This window comes from Rhincodon typus, chromosome 44, assembly GCF_021869965.1.
Source record: "Rhincodon typus isolate 14 chromosome 44, sRhiTyp1.1, whole genome shotgun sequence".
NCBI classification, from domain to species: domain Eukaryota; kingdom Metazoa; phylum Chordata; class Chondrichthyes; order Orectolobiformes; family Rhincodontidae; genus Rhincodon; species Rhincodon typus.
The window spans coordinates 684361-702331 of NC_063375.1; the positions used below are offsets into that span (position 1 = coordinate 684361).

Genomic DNA, 17971 nt, shown 5'->3' on the forward strand with positions numbered 1-17971 from the left:
AAGTAGAGCATTGTTACTGGATAGTCTGTCGGTGTGTACACTTTGAGCAGAGCACGTGCCATTGTACAGTCTTAGAAGGCGCCCATTAAGTATTTTTTAGAACATAAGAACTTCCTTCACAATGTGGCCAACATTTCCAGCCCAATTTTCTTAGCTACAGCCCACCAATTTGATTCCCAATGCCTGCCTGAGCTTGTTGCTCATTTCCATTCTTGGGGAAAGGCAGATGTGAACCTGAACTGTTCTTTTCCTTTTGACACTTGATTGCTCTCGATTGCCCATTCGAAGCCTCCCCTGAACAATGGAAGGGGTTCACACTGTTAACGGGCGGCCGTAATGGGCAGAGGTCGTCCCACTACAGCACGTCGAGCGATTTAAATTCACCGTGGACCTCAGGACGCTGAACACGACCCACGGAGCTGTGGGGACACCTCTCACTCTCTGCACGGGGAAAGAACATTTGGGGTTGAGGGGAGGAAAGAGGAGAAAACAGACAGGGAACAAGGTGGGATGGGGTTAGGGGGAAATGGGCGAATGGTGGCAAAACTGGAATGAACCGCCTGCCAAGCTGCCAAGGTTTCAAGGCAGCCGCACGAGGACAGGCTTTTTGGGGAGGTGCACAGCAACCGAAGAGGAACACAGGCAGACAAAGCAGCAACAAATTACTTCACAGCACGCACGTGCACAAATGCAAACACACACCAGCAAAAAAAAAGTCACCGATTTTCAGAAGCAGCTACTCATTCACCTTTGGGTCACACATCACCTCTCCAACACTCTGCAAAGCAAACACAATTTTCTCGCTCCAGCATCACCTTTATGGGCCTGCCTGGAGGATTCGGACTTCAGAAACCGCTTTTATTTATTTAAAAAAAAAAGTTTATATAAAGAAAATATATACATATATATTCACAACACACCATTTGTGAATCCCAGATATTCTCTCTCAAGCACAGCTCCAGTTCGGGACCTACGCACCTCCCAGGACACATGGGCAGCACCCCCTCCCCCCACGGTTTCCCCCAGTCCTGCTCTCCAACAAGTGAGGGGCAGGGATTCTCCGAGGACCTTCACAATTGCTCCTTCTTCACCCCACCACTCTTCAGCCAAGCAAAGGGGCAAACCCTCTCTGATTCTGTTGCGCTCCCCCCCACCCCGCCACCACTGGCTTTCAGCTTCTTCTCAGGGCCACCTCCCCAACCCCCAACCCTGTACAATGTCACCTGCGTTCCCTGCTCAAAACTCAAAGGGAAAGTAACACGGCTGCAACTCGAGGTGGGTCCAGTCTGCGAAAGAGAGAAGACAGCTCGATGTTTCGGGCAGGGCAGGGAAGCCCTTTATCACAACCTGTGAATCTTGTCTCACTGCAGACTCTGACTGGCTTGCTGCCGCTGTTTTTCCACGATACAGGAGTGGGAAATGTAAGGCTGCCAATCACTGACCATTTGTCCGTGCACCCCAATCCCACCCTCGTGATCACTGATTTGATTTGAATTATTAATTTCACCCGCTGATCAATTAAGACTTTTTTTTTTTAAAAAAAAACACAAATGCAGTCTTTGGGCAGAGTTATCCACAAGAGGACTGCAGCAAGCTTGTCACAGGAATAGGACACCACAACTCTCCCACGAGGAAACACATTCGGTGCATTACTTTTAGTCCTCGCATGTTGCCTTAAGGATGCACTGAAAATTTTCACATTTTTATTTCAGGAAAGGAGTTTTAAGGCTTTGGTGACCAGACCTGAAAAGTTGGCGGATCAATGGCTCTGGGACCTGCTGGCCATGTTTTAACATCTGGTGAAAGGAAACACAGGAGGCTCTCGAAACTGGAAGGCCCATGCAGTGCAGCCAGGGTCTTGAGGGACTGTGGACTAAACAGCGGGTGCCCAAGCATGCTTTGGGCTGGGGGCTGAGCCTATCTTACCGATGATCGTGCTGCTCACGGTCTCCACATCTCTTTCCAGCAACTCGTCGATAAGGTCCTCAAGTTCGTTCTCAACCTGGAAACACAATGACAGGCACCTCAGGAAGAAACAGGCTTTTGCATGGCCCAGTAAAATGCTCAACACCCTATGACAAATGTACCAAGGTTATTTCATAGACTTGGGGGAAGCGGCAGGGGAGAATCCCCAGTGGATTCACACCCTCTATCATTTCTGGCTCGATATGGACTTGCAGTACAATATCTCCGTTGGTGGCAGGTTAGCCAACCAGGACTCTTGCTTCTTCAGACCCGATGGAGAAAGGAGTGGCAAGAGGAGATTCGATAGAGGCATTCAAAATTATTGAGGCGGTTCTGTGCAGAGTAGACAGATCGGGTAAATCTGAGCCCACCTGTGGAAGGATTGAGAACCAGCAGGACACAAGCTTGAGGCGTTCGATAAAGGAAGCAAGGGCAATAAAAGGAGGATCTGGAATGTGCTGCCTGAGAATATGGCTATCAAAAGGGGAATTGGATCATTATCAAAGGAGAACATGCAGGGCTATGCAGGTGACTGACACCAGGCATGATGGGATAAATGGTCCTTCTGCACTAGGAAGGTGGAATGAAACAGCAAAGGTGCTTCTTGGGTGATCTCTCTGACTACTTTCCAGGGGGATTTAAAATGAGAACTAGTGATCTTCTGACAGTGCTCTCTGCATTTTGGTTTAAAAGCACTATTTCAGCTTCTCTGGTGTGTTACAAGATAGATAGCGTCATACCACGATCCCTACCCTACATAGGACTAATTTGAACTTCCAGCCCGGAAACAGGCTGTGATTGCTCACCTCAGTCCTCTTCACTACACCGCAGCAGTATAGCCTTCTATTCATTTCACCCACACACATTTTCCTTATAATTTTGTTGCAGAGAGAGGCCAGTCAGCACATTGTTTATTCTGAGATGCAGTGCACACCCAGTGTCACAAAGCACAGACACAGGCCCTTCCATCCAACCAGTTCATGCTGAGCATAATCCCAAACTAAACTGGTCCCACCTGCCTGCTCCTGGCCCATATCCACCCCCCCCCACAAACCTTTCCTATTCACGTACTTATCCAAATTAAATGCCATAACTGTGCCCACATCCACCACTTCCTCAGGAAGTTCATCCCACACGCAAACCACCCTGTGTAAAAAAGTGGCCCCTTTTTTGTTAAGAGGTAGTAGGAACTGCAGATGCTGGAGAATCTGAGATAACAAGGCGTAGAGCTGGATGAACACAGCAGGCCAAGCAGCATCAGAGGAGCAGGAAAGCTGACATTTCAGGCCTAGACCCTTCTTCAGAAATTTTTTTGTTAATATCTCTCTCCTTCACCTTAAAAATTCGCCACCCCAGGCTTGAAATGCCCCATGCTAGGGAAAAGACACGTACCATTAACTATCTCTACTCCTTGTGATTGCAGAGCCTAACTAGTGGTTGCGTGAAAAAAAACTTCTCCTTGCATCACATTTGCTTTCTTTGTAAATTACTTTCAACTTGGCACTCTCTCGTTCTCAATCCTTTTACGAGCAGGAACAGGTCCTCCCGATTCATTCGGCCCAGGCCCCTTATGATTTTGAGAACTTCCATCACATCACCATTAAGACTGCTCCATTCCAATCCACCCTCATTACTGAAGTTTTGACTGAACTGGCCTGAACGATTTGGGCCCCTTATCTGCAGGAAGATAGACTGGCATCACAGAAGGTTCATTTAACTGATCCTGGGAATGGAGGGAATGTCTTATGAGGACAGGTTGAGTTAGTTGGGCCTATTTTCGGAGTTGAGAAGAACAAGAGGTGAGCTTATTGAAATATACAAGGGAACTTGACAGGGTATATGCGGAGGGATAGATTGCCCCTTGAGTGTGTCTAGGACTGTAGGGTATAATCTTAGAATCAGCAGTCACACACTGTAGACAGAGATGAGGAGGAATTCTCTCTCTCGGCGGGGTAGTGCATATGTGGGATTCTTTACTGCAAAGGGTTGTCAGGCCATAATCAGCCATGATCTTACTGAATGGAGGGTCAGACTCATTGGGCTGAATGGCCTATTTCAGCTCGTGTCCTATGGTCTCCTCAGGCCTAGAACCACTCTCCTAAACCTCTTCTGTTTCTCATCCTTCCTAAAGTTCGGGGCCCAGAATTGTACACAATACCCCAGCTGAGGCCTCGCTAGTATCTCAGCATAATCTCCTTGCTCTTGCACTCCATGCCCCTATGACCTGATAAGAGAGGTCTACAAAATTATGAGAGGCATAGATAGTGTGGATAGTCAGAGGCTTTTTCAGAGAGGTTGGTGGGTGCCTGGACTGCACTGCCAATGGAGGTGATGGAAGCAGGCACGTTAGCAACATTTAAGGCATACCTCGACTGACACATGACCAGGAGTCAACAGAAGGATAGAAACTGCGCATTGGAAATATGTAGCGGGTCTAAATAAGGATTAGGATTCGGCACAGGCTTGGTGGGCTGAAGGGCCTGCTTCTATACTACATCGAATTGTATTAATAGAGTCTAGGATACAGTTTGTGTTATTCCATTGGACCTGCGACTTTCAATGAATTATTCAATTTCCTCCAATGATTCCATGCCTCCTTGACATAGTGATGTGCAGAGTCTCACCACTCTGGGTAACAATATCCCTGTTCAATTATCCAATGGATACTTACACCAACTACCTATACTCTTAGACTTGCCCGCAAGTGGAAACATCCTCTCTTAACACATTGGATCAATACGACCATAACCTGAAAGGTTGATCAGAGGTCTCTTTACAGCCTGCTCAGATTTTCCTGATGGTTATAGCCTTTCAATCATGCTACTGTTTTGCTCTCTTTAACTAAGGGACAGGCTTGCATCAGAAGCAGAGAAGATGAAGTGCCTTAAGGAGGAAACGCTGAGCAGGTTGGCTCTTTACTTATTGGCGTTGAGAAGAACGAGAGGGTGATCTTACTGAAATACCTAAGAACTGGAGAGGCAGTTTGATATGGTAGGCGCTAGAATGAGGGGGCACAGTTTTAGAATCAGGGTCTCCCTTTGAACTTATACGTAGTTTTCGGCAAGTTGCATCACCAGTGAACAGAGTTGTTAAGAAGGCATTTAGCACGCTTGCCTTCATTGCTCAGACCACTGAGTAGAGGAGTTGGTATGTTACGTTGTGGTTGCACAGGACTTCAGTAAGGCCACTTATAGTTCCATGTCCAGTTCTGGTCACCCTATTATAGGAAGGTTACTATTAAATTGGAGAGGTTTCAGACAAGATTTATTAGGACGTTGCCAGGAATGGAGGGTTTGAGTTATATAGATTCGGCTAGGACTTCTTTCACTGGAGTGTAGAAGGCTTATAATGGTTTATAAAATCATGAGGGGCATAGATAAGGTGAATATCAAAAGTCTTTCCCTAGGGCAGGTGAGTCCAAAACTAGGGGCCATATTTTTAAATTGAGACGAGAAAGATTTAAGGAGGACCCGAGAGGCAACTATTCCTCAGAGGTTGATTCATATGTAGAATGAACTGCCAGATGCAGATACAGTTACAAGCTTTGAAAAAATTTGGATAGGTACACAAATAGGAAAGGTTTAGAGAGACATGGGCCAAAGGCAGGCAAGTGGGACTAGTTTAGTTTGGGAAACTTGGTCTGCATGGACCAAGTGCTGTATGACTCTCAGCAGGTGGTCAGTCTGAAATTCTCACTCTCCCAGAGAGCAGCAGAGGACCAGACCATTGAATATATTTAAGGCCAAGTTAGAGAGATTTCGATCGACATTATGGAGAGGGGGACAGACAACAAAATGGAGTTGAGGTCACAGTCAGATGAGACATGATTTTATCAAACAGCACAGTAGCTTCCAGGGGCCATATAGTCTCCTTCTGCTCCACTTCACATTGATCTATGTATATGCTTTCTGTACCTTCTCCAGTGGTTTTAGACACTTTTTGTATTGTGGAGACCTAAACTGTGCACTTGATCTAACCAAAGCTGCACCAGTTCAATTTAACATCCCTGTTGGTTGATGATATCCCTTGAGGAATAACCTCGTACGCCTATAAGAGGATGGAAGGTGATGGGTACCTGCATCTCCTGGGCATTTAGGACTTCCGTCTGCCCAGTGATCACCACCGTGTCTGCTTCAGTCTCTCCATCCATAATATCAGTGTCTGCCACACCAGTGGGGGCCTGGTCTCCCTGTGTCTCAGTCTCTCCAGTCTCTCCTGCGCAATTGACAAAAGATTATTTTTTTTTTATTTTTTTTTTAAAAAAAATCTGTTCAGTACCGGTGATCATGCGAGAAATCAGCACTAAATTACCCATCTTTAATGGTTCCATGTGGCCAAGATGACACGCCTATTAACACCGAGCGCATAGGACAGAATTAATTCTCTGCGCAGGACCTTCTGACTTTGCAGCCATTAATGTTAGAGGCATCAGGTGCCTGGGCCCTGAAGTTCAGGAATTCCTTCAGGATCTCTCTACCTCTCTCATTTGTTCTCATTCTGCTGGACTTCAGGTTGAAGGATTGCAAAAGGTGTGTACACTGTTGTATGACCGTTCTTCTTGAACAGTGTTTGCAGGCTTGGATTTTGCAGTGTTGAGGAAAGCCTGCTACAAAACAAGCTGCTCAACCAGTGCCTCCTCTTTGGCAAGCACCTTTGTATCAAGTTCAGGAAGAGCGACTGAAAGAACCTCTCAGCATCGTAATTTCTGAGCAAGCAGCATCTGACAAGACCCCAGTTACAACTGTTATTAATAACTACACTTTTCGAAAGACTTCAGAATATTCCAGGCCTTATTCTCCCTTTATCTTCAAGAGAAACTGCAATTGGCCAAAAAGTCTCTTTCATTTGGAACTGAATCTCTGTAGAGAGAAATCCCTACTTTACTTTCTGTGGATTAATTAGAGGGGCAAGCATTTATATTCTTGTATTACAAGTTACATCTGTTAACTAATTCTACACCTTCACTCAATGGGTTCTCTTGTATAATAAGCTGGTTATCATAACTTGGTTAATACTGCTTTCCGTTTCAGGTCGAATAGAGAGAAAGTATACGACTGGCCACATTCGCACTCAAGCGACAGCGCACTCCTCTGAGTCCAATCATAATCCCTTTAAGGCATAGTAAGAACGGCCGATGCTGGAGTCGGAGATAACACAGCATGGAGCTGGAGGAGCACAGCAGGCCAGGCAGCATCACAGGAGCAGAAAAGTTGACGTTTCGGGTCGGGACCCTTCTTCAGAAAAGAAGGGTCCTGATCCAAAACGTCAACTTTCCTGCTCCGCTCCTCCAGCTCCACACGGTGTTCTCAATCCCATTACGATGCTCCTCACACCTTCACACACCCACACCTTCAAGACTAGTTGCCTAATGCTTCATGTAACTCAATGCCAGATTTTGCTTGCTAATGCTCCTGTGAAACATCTTGGGAGATATTACCAGGTTGAAGGGCCAATAAGAATGCAATTCGTTGCGAAAACAACATTTACCAGAATCTGGCTGGTTGCCATTAGCATCACCGCTCGTGATGTGTGTATCCTGCTCGGATTTGTTCTTGCTCGAGGCGTTCTTGCTACTAAAGAGGCTGCTCGGTTGATTGACGATACGAGAAAGCGTCTCCAAAGGCTTCAGCGCAGCATTCACCGTGTTCGCCATGTTGGGACTTGGAATAAAGAAAAGAATCCACATTTGGAAATCTCTCCAAAGGGTCTCCCACACCTTTTAAGGACAGCACTGAAAAGCATATAGAGTATAAAAACAGGAGAGCAGACCTAAGCAGCCTGGGATGGTGCTGACACTTCCAAGTAAGCCTGGTCCACAGCCCCACCTTAATCTCATCAACTTCCCATCCTTTCTTGCCTCCTGTTTACCCAAACACACCAAGACTATTTACCTCAACTGGGTAACCAGTTCCACATTTACAGCTCTCTCCAGTGAAATAGATTTCTACTGTATTCCTGATTGAATTATTAGTGACAACCTTATGCAGACAGACCCTCAAGTTACAGTCATCTAAAAGTGAAAAGAACTTTGTTTGCCCCATCCAATCTGTTCATCACTTTAAGAGCCTTCGTCACGTTTACCGCACGTCGATTCTAAACTAGTGTAAAACAAATTTGTTCAGTCTTTGACTGGTATAAGTCACCCTTCATCTCTTCAAGCAAGCCCACAGCCGATCAGCAGAATCTGTTGATTAAGCAGACTGCTAACTGAACAATTTAATCTTACACCAACTGTTCCTTCCTTCAGTCCCAGCGAAGTTCCCACCTGAAACCTTCTAGAATGGAGCAAATTGTTCCAGAAGGATGAGTTGTCTAGTTGTTGCAGCAGTGGGCAATGTCCCAAGATCAGGTACCTTTCCCTAGTGATGAAGGCTTCCCCAACTGTATCCAACTCTTCCCAGGCAAACAGGTCAGACCTCTAATTCAAGAATCACGACTAACACTGTTAATAGTAAGTCTGATGGCACCTACAATTGTCTTACAAAGTAACAAAGCTGTTCTAGTGTAGAGGGAGCGTCACTCTATATCTAACCCTTGCTGACACTGTCCTGGGAATATTTGATGGGGTGACAGTGTAGAGAGCTTTACTCTGTACCTAACCCTGGTCCTGGATGGATAACAGGTATATCTTGTGCAGCAGTTCCCTCTTGAGCCTGGGACACAAAACCTCCCAACCCGTTAGTTCAAAAGGTGAGAATGCACAGACGAGTCTCAGCAACCATTCGGTATCGGGGAGCACCAACTGGGGCTGCAGATCTTCAACAAAACATGAAGACCCCCAGTCACAAGACTGGAGGAGAGAATGAGAAATTCTGCTACCTGGACAAGTCGAGACTGTGAGGCACTCTGGCCAAGTCGTTCACAAGCCCCTTCTTCAGGAACAGTCGGATGATGTTGTTCATGCCATTGTGTTGCGTTTTGACGGCATTGCTGCTGTAGAAGCTGGAGGTGGACGGGCATGACTCCATGATGGTGCTGATGATGCACATCACAGCTTGCAGCCTGTGGGGAAAGGCAGTGAGTGGAACAAGATTAGGGTGGTGGCCCAGTGACCCTACAGGCCACACAAAGAGCTACTGAATCCACGAGCCGTTACCTGGCGTGTTTCTCTGTGCTCTCCGCCATAGCCAGCGCTCGGCTAAGGGCCGCTTTGACCTCATTGACCAAGGCAGCTTGTGCTTCAGTGCTCTGCGTCGCTGCCGCCAGACTGGCCAGGAAGAGCCGGGCCAGTGCTGGTGTGTCTTTGTCTCCCACATTCTGGGTCTGGGGCAAAAGGTGATCCAGGACAAAAGCCAGGACGCTGCAATCCTGCAGAGAGACAGAGGCAGATACAGATAGAATTCGCACCCTGAGGTGAAGACAGAATAAACAGCTTCCCGGACATCACCACCACTGCCAAAGTTGCATGTCACCTCGACTCAGAGCCACAGAGATGTACAGCACGGAAACAGAGCCTTTGGTCCAAACGGTCCATGCTGACCAGATGTTCTACATTAACTTAGTCCCATTTCCCAGCATACCCCTTGGCCCATATCCCCCCAAACCCTTCCTATTCGGGTACCCATCCAGATGCCTTTTAAATACTGTAATTGTGCCAGCTTCCACCACTCTCTCTGGCAGCTCATTCCACACAACCATCCTTTGCATGAAGAAGCTGCTCCTCAGATCCCTTTTAAATCTTTCCCCCTCTTACCTTAAACCTATGCCATCTAGTTTTGGACTCCCCTACCCTGGGGAAAAAAAACTTCGCTATTTACCTTATCCATGCCCCTCATGATTTTATAAACCTCTATCAAGTCACCCCTCAGCCTCCAACACTCCAGGTCAAATAGCCCCCAGCCTATTCAGCTTCATCCTATAGCTTAAACCCTCTGAAACTGGCAATATCCTTGTAAACCTTTTCTGAACCCTTTGAAGTTTCACAACATCTTTCCTAAAGCAGGTGACTAGAAGTGAACTCCAGAAATAGCCTAACCAATGTCCTGTACAGCTGTAACATGCGTCCCAACTCCCATACTCAATGCACTGACAATAAAGGCAACTGTACCAAATGCCTTCTTCACTACGACTTGGAATGACATTGGTTGTCCCTTCACTACCACCAGTCCCAAAAACCCAGAACTCCATCTCGACCAGTGCTGCAGGTGCAGCTATACTACACCGAAATGCAGCCATTCAAGGTCACGGCTCCTCACCGCCTTCTCAAGGGGTGATTAGGAACTGGCAACAAACGCCAGCCTCGTAAGTGATGGCCACATCGTCTCCTAGTCAGAGTCATACAGTGTGGAAACAGACCCTTCGGTCCAACCACTCCATGCTGACCATAATCCCAAAATAAAATAATCCCACTTGCCTGTGCTTGGCACACCTTTCCTCTTCTGGTACTCATCTAAATGTCTTTTAAATGTAGTAATTGTACCCGCATCCACCACCTCCTCTGGAAGTTCATTCCACACACAAATCACAAAAAAAAAAAATTGTCCCTCATGGTGTTTTGAAATCCTTTTCTCCGCTCATCTCAAAAATGTGCCCCCTCGTCTTGAAATCCTCCACCCTCGGGAAAGGACACCTGGCAGTCACCCTATCCATGACCGCCCCCATGATTTTATAAACCTGTATAAAAGGTTACCTCTCAACCTCCTGTGCTCCAAAGAAAGGAGTCCCAGCCTTTCCAACCTCTCCTTATAACTCAAAATCTCCAACTCCCAGCAACATGATGGCAATTCTTTTTTGAACCCTCACCAGCTTTAATAATATGCTTTCCATAGAAGGGTGGCCAGAACTGGACACGGTACCCAGAAGAGAACTCACTAACGTCTTGTACAACCTCAACGTGACACGCCAGCTCCTATACTGAAAAAGGTCTGGGCAACGAGGGTAAGTGCGCTAAGCGTCTTCTTCACCACCCTCAGAAGGCAGGCAATTCAGCCCATTGAGTATATTCCCCCGTCACTCACAGAGATTAAATCTCAAAAGGAAAAATAAAAACAACACAATGTGGAAAACTGGGAATGACCAGAAGCTCCATTCTGACCACTGATCATTCAGGAAAGCCCAAACAGCAAGGGGTATGCTCCCCATTCAGCTGTCGGTAATGAGGTGTAATAACTCTCAATGAGGCATACCATCACGTTTTACAGACAGCATAAATTGCTTACAATTCAACACGCAGCCAAAGCATACAGCAGCCTGCCGCCTTGCGTACGTACATACGTATACAGGTGAATTAGGAACAGTAAGTCGCTCAGCCCCTTGAGATCATTCTGCCGTTCACCAAGATCATGACTAAACTTGTTGGCCCACATTCCTAACTACACACCCCCACCCCCTTGCTCAGCAAGAATCTATCCATCTCTGCTTGGAAATATTCACGCACCACTTTGAGGAAGTGACATCTAAAGTCTCTCGGTCCTGGGGGACACCATTCCTCCTCACTTGGGTCTTAAATGGGTGTCTCCTGGTTGTAGATTCCTCTACAACAGAAAACATCCTTTCCACACCCAACCTGTCAAGATTCCTCAGGGACTGGATGTGATTCACTCGCGGCACCTTACTCATAAACCTCAGCAGGTACAAGCCAATCCTGGCATAGAACATTACAGCACAGGAGCAGGCTCTTCAGCCCATTACATTGTGCTGAACATGACGCCAAATTAAACTAATCCCTTCTGCCTGTCCTTGGTCCATATCCCTTCATTCCTTGCATATTCATGTGCTTATCTATAAGCCCCTTAAACGCCCCTGTTGAATATGCCTCCACCACCACCACCACCACCCCTGGCACTGCATTCCACACTCCTACCACTGTGTAAAAGAAACTTGCCCCTCAGATGTCCTTTGAACTTTCCCCTTCTCACCTTAAATGTATGCCCCCTAACATTAGACATTTTATCTCTGGGGAAAGGATTCTGACCGTCAACCCTATCTCTGCATCTCATAATTTTGTAGACTTCTATCTAATCTCGTCTCAGCCGCCACTGCTCCAGAGAAAACAACCCGAGTATTTCCAGCCTCTCCTTATAGCTCATACCCTCTAATCTAGGCAATTTCTGGTAAACCTCTTCTATACCCTCTCCAAAGACTCCACATCCTTCCTGTGACGTGATGACCAGAACTGAATGCAAATCTTTAAGCATGGCCTAACCAAAATGTTATAAAGCTGCAACATGGCATCCTGACTCTTGTACTCAAATTCCCCGACCAATAAAGGCAAACATACCATATGCCTTCTTTACCACCCTGTCTACTTGTGTGGCCATAAGACAGCCTACCCGTTGTAGGTATTAGTCTGGTAAACCCACTCTGAATTACTTCGAACATATTCACAGCCTTATGGTACTGGGGGCTGTGGTTCTCACCTCTTTAATGAGCTCAGACTGGCCAGCTGTATAATTGTACCCAGCTATCAGGGTGGCAATGCCAATGTATGAGCGCACCAACTCGGCCAGCAGCCTCAGGATAGTGGATGTCGGCATGAGTGGTTTGCTGGCTTTTGCCTTCTGCTTCCCGTCCTCCGAGGCTTTGTCCCCATCCTTGTCCTTCTTGCCATCCCGGTTCTCCTCTGGGGTGGAACCTGAGCACAGAAAGGGGGTAGGCAGCTTAATGCAAGCAACACGGATAAACCTCGGCTTGAGCCTGCAGCCCCCAAGAAAAAACGCTAACAACTTGCACCCGTACACAGCTTGAGCGTAGACAGAAAACATTGGTCACGTGCAGCCAGGCCAAGGGAAAGAAGGAGTTTGAGTCAAAGGGGGAGTTATCAGACAAGGTAAATAAAAGCATCATTGAAGAGGGGGTCCTTCGAGGAGCAGACACAAAAAACAGGAGAGTTTGGGGTGGGAGAGAGAAACATTGAGCCCCAAGGCACACGAGGAGGGATTAATGATGGTCACAATCCTAGACACTGCCCGAGTACGGAAACTAATAGAAGAGGTTAAGCTGGAGAGGTGTATGTATCTGTGTACGTGTATGTGTGTGCGTGCGTGCACGTGTATGCATGTGCGTGTACATTATGTGTATGCGTGTGCGTGAGTACGCTTGCTTTGAGTTAGTGGGGGTCGTGGGGAGTGAAAAGGGAAAAGGAAGACCGAGAGGAGCACTTGGTAGAGAAAAGGGAGTTTTTGGCAGTAGTTTGGTGAGTTTGCGGGCACAGAGAGGGGTGTTTTCTACTCCTGGCCAAAAAAAAACTCAAAGGGAAGGACAGTCATGAAAAATGAACCATTTCACATGACAGCTGAGGGACATTAGACAGCAAGGGGCCTTGGGGAGGTGAAGAAGTCAGGTAGCATTGTGTGTCCATCAGCATGCATGTACAAACTGCACTGGTCAGACCACTACCTGGCTTAATCTAAACAAGTCCTAAATTTTAGTTCGCAATGAACTGGAACGCGCTCATTTTCAACTGTTAAAGCTTCTTTGCCCTCATCAGAACAGAACCAAGAAAGTCAAATTCCGAAGGAATGAACAATTTATAAATGCTCATTGCTGGGAATAAAAAGGCATGTGATGTCTCAGCTTTCCTCCGAATTGTTGGGACAGAATCATAACAGCAAAGGGAACAACAATTTAGATGAAAAGGGTGAGAAGAGCATGAGAAGAGGGTGTGATTGGCCAGCTGGCAACTAGACTCTGACTGGCAGAGACCACACCATGGAGAATGCATAGAAGGGTGCACAAAAAGGCCCATGTGCCCATTGTGTGCGGAGAACACATCCAGGCAACGTGCCAGTTTTACATTAAACAAAACCGTGGAGGGGTGACGATATTTCCTTGGAGAACGGCAACATCTCAAGCAGTCGGCACCCTCCTCTCATGCCCAAGGAATAGCTGTCGCCGCAGAAGTTTGGAACATTTAGCTTTGAGGTGGTGAACAATGTCAGGCATCGAAGCCATTAGCAATATTCTGACACCAAGCTGCTGAGTTGGAAAGGGAAATTCGGGAGACGCACCATGGAAAGGCTTGAAATGCAACAGCAGTCTCAACAATCTCAACACGCCCAAAGCCATTTCTGTTGTACTGTAGTCCCTGCTGCAATGCAGGAAACACAGCAGTCAATTAGACATCAGGAGGCTTACCCTCTCCTTGCGATGTGCCGGCCTGATTGGAATCGGTCGCTGCACCATCAGCAACAAAGACCTGGGTCTGCAAGATAAAACAGAGTTAACACAGACCACATCACTCAGGGATCAAAACCATCCCATCATTTACATTTTGCCTTATATAAGTTAGTTCCTGTGAAGCTTTGCACTGGAAAACCAATTGTATACAAGACTGAATTGAAAGCTTGTTTCCAATTACAATGAGCATCGATATATTTGAAATTACTCTTTCAGTTAAATCTTACAGCTATCGACAGACCTGGTCCCCACCCGTACTGCACCCCAGCGCTATACAGCGACAGGCCTGTCCCCCACCGGTACTGTATCCCAGTGTTACACAGCGACAGGCCTGGCCCCCACTGGTACTGCATCCCAGTGTTACACAGCGACAGGCCTGTTCCCACCGGTACTGTACCCCAGCATTATACAATGATAGACCTGTCCCCACCGGTATCGTACTCCAGCGTTATACACACCGCTCCACAGGCCCCACCTGGAGACAGACAATCCCGAACCTTCGGATACTCACGTTGATGGTGAAGCTCTGCTGCGAGTCGAAGTCACTGCCCTGCCGTGTCAGCGAGCGGTACTGCTGGTACATGTCATCTCCCACGTCCTGCAGCAACTGACTCAGCTCCTGGTTCACACTCACCAGCTTCACCTCAACCTTCTCAGCTACAGCCAGGGGGCAAGGAGATAGAGCAAAACAAGGTCAATAAATCCAAACCTGCCACGGTTTCAACTTCAATGTGCTTATCTGGTTCAATACCACCCCCCGAAGCTGCTGAATCATGCCTCAATACAGGAGTTGACCAAAGTTGGGCAGGCTTAGAACTCATGTGGGAGCTGCAGTGTAGCTGATAACTCCTGAGCCTGCAACCACCTCCCCCCCACAACCAGGAGAAGTGCAGTAGATGCCACTGAATATCTCACCCCCTGAGCCCAATTCAGAGGCATTCCATCATAGGTGCTGTCAAAATCTTACAGGAACAGGAGTAGGCCATTCAGCCCCTCGAGCCCATTCCATCATTCAAAGAGATCATGGCTGATCTGTTGCTCAAGTCCGCATTACTGCTTTTGACCCATACCCCTTAACATCTCTGCTTAACAAAATTTTAAATCAGGGAGAGAAATTTAACAACTGATCCAGCATCCACTGTTGTTCGTGGGAGAGAGAGTTCCAAACATTTTCTTGTAGAATTGCTTCTGAACATCTCTCCTGATGAGTCTGGTCCTAAATGTCAGACAATTCCCCCAAACCAGTTGGAGGAGTTTATCTTTATCTACTGTCTTTTCCTGCTCATGTCTTGCTTCTCCCTAACTAGCAGTATCTGTGGGAGCACCACTATGCACACTGACAGCAGTGGTCCAAAGTCGTGGTCACTATCAACTTCTCAAGAGCAAGTTGGGATAGATTCAAAGTGCTGGCTTTGCCAGCAATGGCCTCCTCCTATAAATGCAATGAAGGTTCATAATACATGGGTGTGATTTGGGAATTGGGATTCTAAAGTAGAGGAATATCGGTGTTTGGCTTTATATCACAAGAGATTAAAAGCAGGGCTGGGTGGGAGACAGCGTGACAAAGGAAGAGCCAGAAGCAAGTTCAGGGTGGCCAGAAACAAAAACAGACGTTGCTGGAGAAATTCAGGAGTTCTGGCAGCAGAAGACAGAGTGACTTGCTGGGCCATTTCTGTCAGGAGAGACAGAATCAGAGCTCATGCTTCAAGTCCAGGGGCTTTCCTTCAGAACTCCTTCCTCAGCTCATGGGACCTGAATCGTTAGCTGTTTCTCTCCCCACACAGATGCTGCCAGACCTGCCGAGTTCCTCCAGCGATTTCAGCTTTTGTTTCAGATCTTCAGCATCCGCGGTTTTATTTCAGATGGACAGAAGTGGGTTCAGTTCAGAAGAACAGGGGTGCTCAAGCAGCAGACCAGAACTAGATGGCAGTGCTTTCAAATTGGCATCATTCTTTTAGGACAGAGATATGAGAATTCTCTCACTCTCAGATGAGTGCGACTTTGGAACTCTGCCTCAGAAGGCTGCGGAGGCACGGTCATTAGATATTTTAAGGGAGAGGCAGATTGGTTCTCTTCCCTAGCAAGAACCTATGGTTACTGGGGGTGTGGTGGTGGTGGTGGTGGTGGTGGTGGTGGGGTGCAGTTGATGGGAATAGATGGGATCAGCCACAGTCTTATTGAATGGTGGAGCAGCTGCCTTTAAATTTGAATGCTTCGTTTTCGATGCTCAAGAGTGAGCAGGGCAAAAGCAAGAGTCAAGAGCCAAGAGCCAATACTCAAATCAAGAGGCTCACTGAGGATGACTAGACTGTACCAGTGTGGCAACAGAGGTTACACCAAGACCACTGCACCCACAGTTCAAAACTGTCCACAGCAACACCAATGACAGCTACCAGATCCTTCAACCAATTCTTCCTATTTATTAATGGCGTGTGGCCTTTTGTTCCCTCCAATTTCAGAGCACTGGACAAAGCCTTCACTGGGTCAGTTCTTGACGTGCTACCAGGAACCTCCTGTGCAACAGCGCGCCAGTGAAATTCACCTTCCTCCGAGCCATGGCATATTAGGACATACCGTCATCAGGAGCATGGTAGGCCGACAGTGCATTCAACATGTCGTAGATGACATCTTTGATGGTATCAGGAATAGTCGGGAGCGGGGATGGCTTCACAGGCGTCGTTTTGACCAGCTGCACTGCATTGGGGCCCTTGATGCGCAAGTTCTCAAACTCATCGTCAGAGGCTGAAGGGACAAAGAACAAAATTACTTTTTAGTTCAAGAACAGAAGGTGAAGTCTGGCGGTTAAACAGTATAATCAGGAAGGCAATGGCCTATTGGTATTATCGCTAGACAATTAATCCAGAAACTCGGCTAATGTTCTGGGGACGTGGGTTCGAATCCCAATGGTGGATTTTGAAATCAATAAAAAGTTTAAAATCTGGAATCAAAAATCCACTGATAGCCATTTTCAATTGTCAGGAAAAACCCATCTGGGGTCACTGAGGTCTTTCAAGGAAGGACCTCTACCGTCCTTAGCCAGCTTGGCCCACGTGCGATTCCAGACCCACAGCAAAGCAACTGGCTCTCAACTGCCCTCTGAAATGGCCCAGCAATTCACTCGGTTGTATCGACTGACTGCAATGGTTCAAGAAGGCAGCTCACCACCCATCACCTTCTCAAGGGCAACTAGGGACCAGCAATACATGCTGGCCAGCCGTCGACACTCATGTCCCGAGAATGATTTTAAAAAATATAAAAAATACCCGGGATCAAGTCCATTTCCCCACCCCATTTCACATGTTTTGATTTCCTGAGTGTTCAAAAATGTACAAACACACAGTTCTCCAGAACTAGGACTTTGCTGGGAATGGAGGGCATGAGATATTTAAAAAAATAGACTGGAAAGACTCGAAACATTAAGTCTCTCTCCACACAAATGCTGCCAGACCTGCTGCGATTCTCCAGCACTTCTGTTTTTATTTCAGATTACATGAACCCATGGTATTTTGCTTTAACAGAAATAAAATAAAACCCACCAGTCCCATTGCCACGGGGTGCAGGCAGGGCTATCCTGATACAGTTCTTTGCCACCTCTGTGAATATCTCGGGGTTCCTGCAAGCAGCCGGTCCCAGGACTCGCAGGATGTAGTTGATCTCTCTAGACCCCAGGCTCCCGGACACCACGCCAGAGGTTGTGCTGCCTGCCCCACTGGTAGCAGCCGAACGCACCACCTGAGAAATGGAGGAAAGAGTCACGATAAAAGAAAACTGCCACACTTTTTCAGTGATAACAACATGTAGAGCTGGATGAACACAGCAGGCCAAGCAGCAGAGGAGCAGGAAGGCTGACGTTTCGGGCCTAGACCCTTCTTCAGAAAATTTTCTGAAG

At 47.1% G+C, this 17971-nt stretch overlaps 1 protein-coding gene across 1 annotated transcript in view; it reads right to left on the minus strand.

The window, feature by feature from the left end:
- Positions 1 to 17971, minus strand: part of LOC109937831 (E3 ubiquitin-protein ligase HUWE1-like) — a 171027-nt gene that overhangs the window by 71778 nt on the left and 81278 nt on the right. Inside the window, exons 42-51 of the mRNA XM_048619929.1 lie at positions 17619 to 17814; positions 16657 to 16824; positions 14594 to 14739; positions 14041 to 14107; positions 12324 to 12538; positions 9062 to 9273; positions 8785 to 8967; positions 7453 to 7625; positions 6041 to 6180; positions 1918 to 2002 (exon numbers count right to left, since the gene is read on the minus strand). Of these exons, the coding sequence (XP_048475886.1) occupies positions 1918 to 2002; positions 6041 to 6180; positions 7453 to 7625; positions 8785 to 8967; positions 9062 to 9273; positions 12324 to 12538; positions 14041 to 14107; positions 14594 to 14739; positions 16657 to 16824; positions 17619 to 17814 (1585 nt within the window). The remainder of the gene's footprint in view (positions 1 to 1917; positions 2003 to 6040; positions 6181 to 7452; positions 7626 to 8784; positions 8968 to 9061; positions 9274 to 12323; positions 12539 to 14040; positions 14108 to 14593; positions 14740 to 16656; positions 16825 to 17618; positions 17815 to 17971) is intronic.